The 2,753-nt window shown below is 38.9% G+C and overlaps 1 protein-coding gene across 1 annotated transcript; it reads left to right on the top strand.

Moving 5' to 3' along the window:
- Positions 1-668: 668 nt before the first annotated feature.
- On the top strand, positions 669-2,539 carry LOC140518266 (olfactory receptor 1J4-like). The gene is made up of 2 exons (XM_072630244.1): positions 669-676; positions 1,594-2,539. The coding sequence occupies exons 1-2, from the start codon at positions 669-671 to the stop codon at positions 2,537-2,539; spliced, it is 954 nt and encodes a 317-aa protein (XP_072486345.1).
- The last annotated feature ends 214 nt before the right edge of the window (positions 2,540-2,753 follow it).

Raw genomic sequence — 2,753 nt, 5'->3', positions numbered from 1 at the left:
TCCAGGCTGGCTAGGGGAAGAGTGCCCTGCCTTTGTCACATCTGAATCTTGGTCAGATGGCTTAGTACCACCAGTAATTACATTTAGTCATCACAGGGCCCACATATGAAGTCTTCTCAGTTTGACAGGGCCTATGAGTGCTTGTGATGCATTGCATAGCCCAGCAATCCAGGGGCACTTCCACACAATAATGAGCTACTGTGGGGGAACTTTAGATGAAGTATAAGACACAAAACAAAATAAATATAATTGATCACAGAATCAATTTGATGCCAAGGTTCATATACAGGCACCTCTCCTTAGATTTTCTTCTTGTCAAAATAGGTATCAATAGCACATGTATATATGGATTATTTGTTTTAGTATCATTTTCTAAACTATGAAATGAAGAGTATGTACTCAATAATCTCAGAGGTCTCTTCCATCTCTATATATAGTATGAAGATATGTAGGACTGTATGTTATCTATAAGGAACGGTACTTTGGAGAGGGGAATAAGGTGTTTGAGAAATCCTCCTCTCTCCCTATAGACTCTGAATGGAGAATTCGTGTGATATCCACCCAGCGACAGTCATAGCAGCACAATTTTTGTCTCTGAATAAGAGGGAAACTTGTTGAACAATGACTGTACTGGTAGATGTATTAGCAAGCATGCTAGCAAACCCAGCATGAACTGGTAGCACAGGTTTGTTGATCTGGTTTGCTAAAGGAAAGAAACTTTTAAAGGGTCAACAATCTTACTTTTATTAGAAAACAGTAAATACAAGCAGGTAAATTAGCACATAGATTCAAGAGATAGGGTTCTTAGTGTCTGAACAAAGTAATGCAACCACCTACATACACCACTAAAATGGGAGAGATGGGAGAGCACAAAACTTTGAGTAGTCTAGGGCCTCTTAACAAATGGCTACTTAGAGTCCCTTCTAGGGAATCAAAAGTTCCTTCTCATAAGCAAACCTCCCAAAGTTAAGCGCAAACCTCCCAGGATATATGACAAGGTCTCATTTCTAGATTGACTCAGAGTCAGAAGATAGAAAACCTACATGACTCAGCATAGCTGTTAGCCATCAGAGTTCAAAGGAGATCAGTCCTTTAGATGTTTCCTGGGAGCCTGGGAAACTGAACTACAAAAGAAAACAACACAAATCCTATTTTCTTTCTCTAAAGGTAGATTACAAAGGCAGTATTTTGTAATAGGATGAATAGAGTCCATGGATTCCATGGTGTAACATTATATGATGTAAAGTCACTTCTAATTCAAACAGCACATGTTTTATTTTATAACATTGTAGATTATGATTTTATCCAAATAGAATATTGTTCTGGCTATACTCCAAGGTACTTTCCATCTTTAGCATTTTATGTACTAGTGCTACCATTGTCACTTCTAAAGCTCCTTTTTGTTCTAACACTTTGTGTTCTAAGGTCCTTTATAACACTAACATTTTAGACTCTGTATTCTAAATCTTATCTAAATATTTGTGTCTTTATGATGGATGTGTATGAAGTCTAGCATATTCAGTACACTAGGATATTTGTGACCCAGTGGTATTTATTTCTGATTCTTTTTTCTTCCAGCAGTTACTAAAACAGCATGGAAAGGGACAATGAGACAAATGTCTCTGAATTCCTCCTCCTAGGACTTCCCATCAGACCACAGCAACAGGGGTTATTCTATGTCCTATTCCTGAGTATGTATCTCACCACACTGTTTGGGAACCTGCTTATCATCTTGCTGATTAGATTAGACCCTCACCTACATACCCCTATGTATTTCTTCCTTAGTCACTTGGCCTTTACTGATCTCTGTGTCTCATCAGTGACTACCCCAAAAATGCTGGTAAATATGCAGACAGGAAGCCAGACCATTTCCTACAATGGCTGCATTTCACAGATGTATTTCTTCATATTCTTTGCTGATCTTGACAACTTGTTGCTCACTGCAATGGCTTATGATCTCTATGTTGCCATCTGCCACCCTCTCCACTATACCACTCTCATGAGCAAGGAACTATGTATCCTCCTGGTGGTTGGGTCCTGGACAGTCAACTTTGCCCACTCCTTGACTCACACCCTTCCCTTGACCCAACTATCCTTCTGTGCAGAAAACACCATAGCCCATTACTTCTGTGACTTGGGTGCTTTACTGAAGCTATCCTGCTCAGATATCTCCCTCAATGAACTACTGATATTCACTGTAGGGGTAGCAATAATTATAGTGCCATTAACTTGTGTCCTTGTCTCTTACATCCGTATTCTTTCCACTATCCTGAAGATGTCTTCTACCAAGGGGATTTGCAAAGCTTTATCAACCTGTGGCTCCCACCTCTCTGTGGTGTCATTGTATTATGGGACAATCATTGGTCAGTACTTTTTCCCCTCTTCCAGTAACTCTAATATCAAAGACATAATTTTTTCTATGATGTATACAGTGGTGACTCCCATGCTGAACCCCTTCATGTATAGTCTGAGGAACAGAGATATTAATGAGGCTCTGAAGAAAGTCCTTAGTAGAGGAATGTTCTCTTGTCCTTCATAGCCAGAGTCATGAATTAATTTTACTCTATACATGAAACTATAATTTGTGTCTACTCATTCTACAATTCATAAAAATATAGATAACAACTTATTTTTCCACATTTCTGCATAAATTCTCCATAGGAAATTCATCAGACATGATCAGGGTATTCTGAGAATGAGACAGTCTAAAACTGGTGGAGCTCTTGAGTGGTAGACAGACCACTCACACAAAT

The sequence above is a fragment of the Notamacropus eugenii genome, chromosome 1 (genome assembly GCF_028372415.1).
Source record: "Notamacropus eugenii isolate mMacEug1 chromosome 1, mMacEug1.pri_v2, whole genome shotgun sequence".
In the NCBI taxonomy this organism is placed as follows: Eukaryota; Metazoa; Chordata; class Mammalia; order Diprotodontia; family Macropodidae; genus Notamacropus; species Notamacropus eugenii.
The sequence above is the reverse complement of the archived record's forward strand: the minus strand, read 5'-3'. Positions and strand labels throughout refer to the sequence as shown.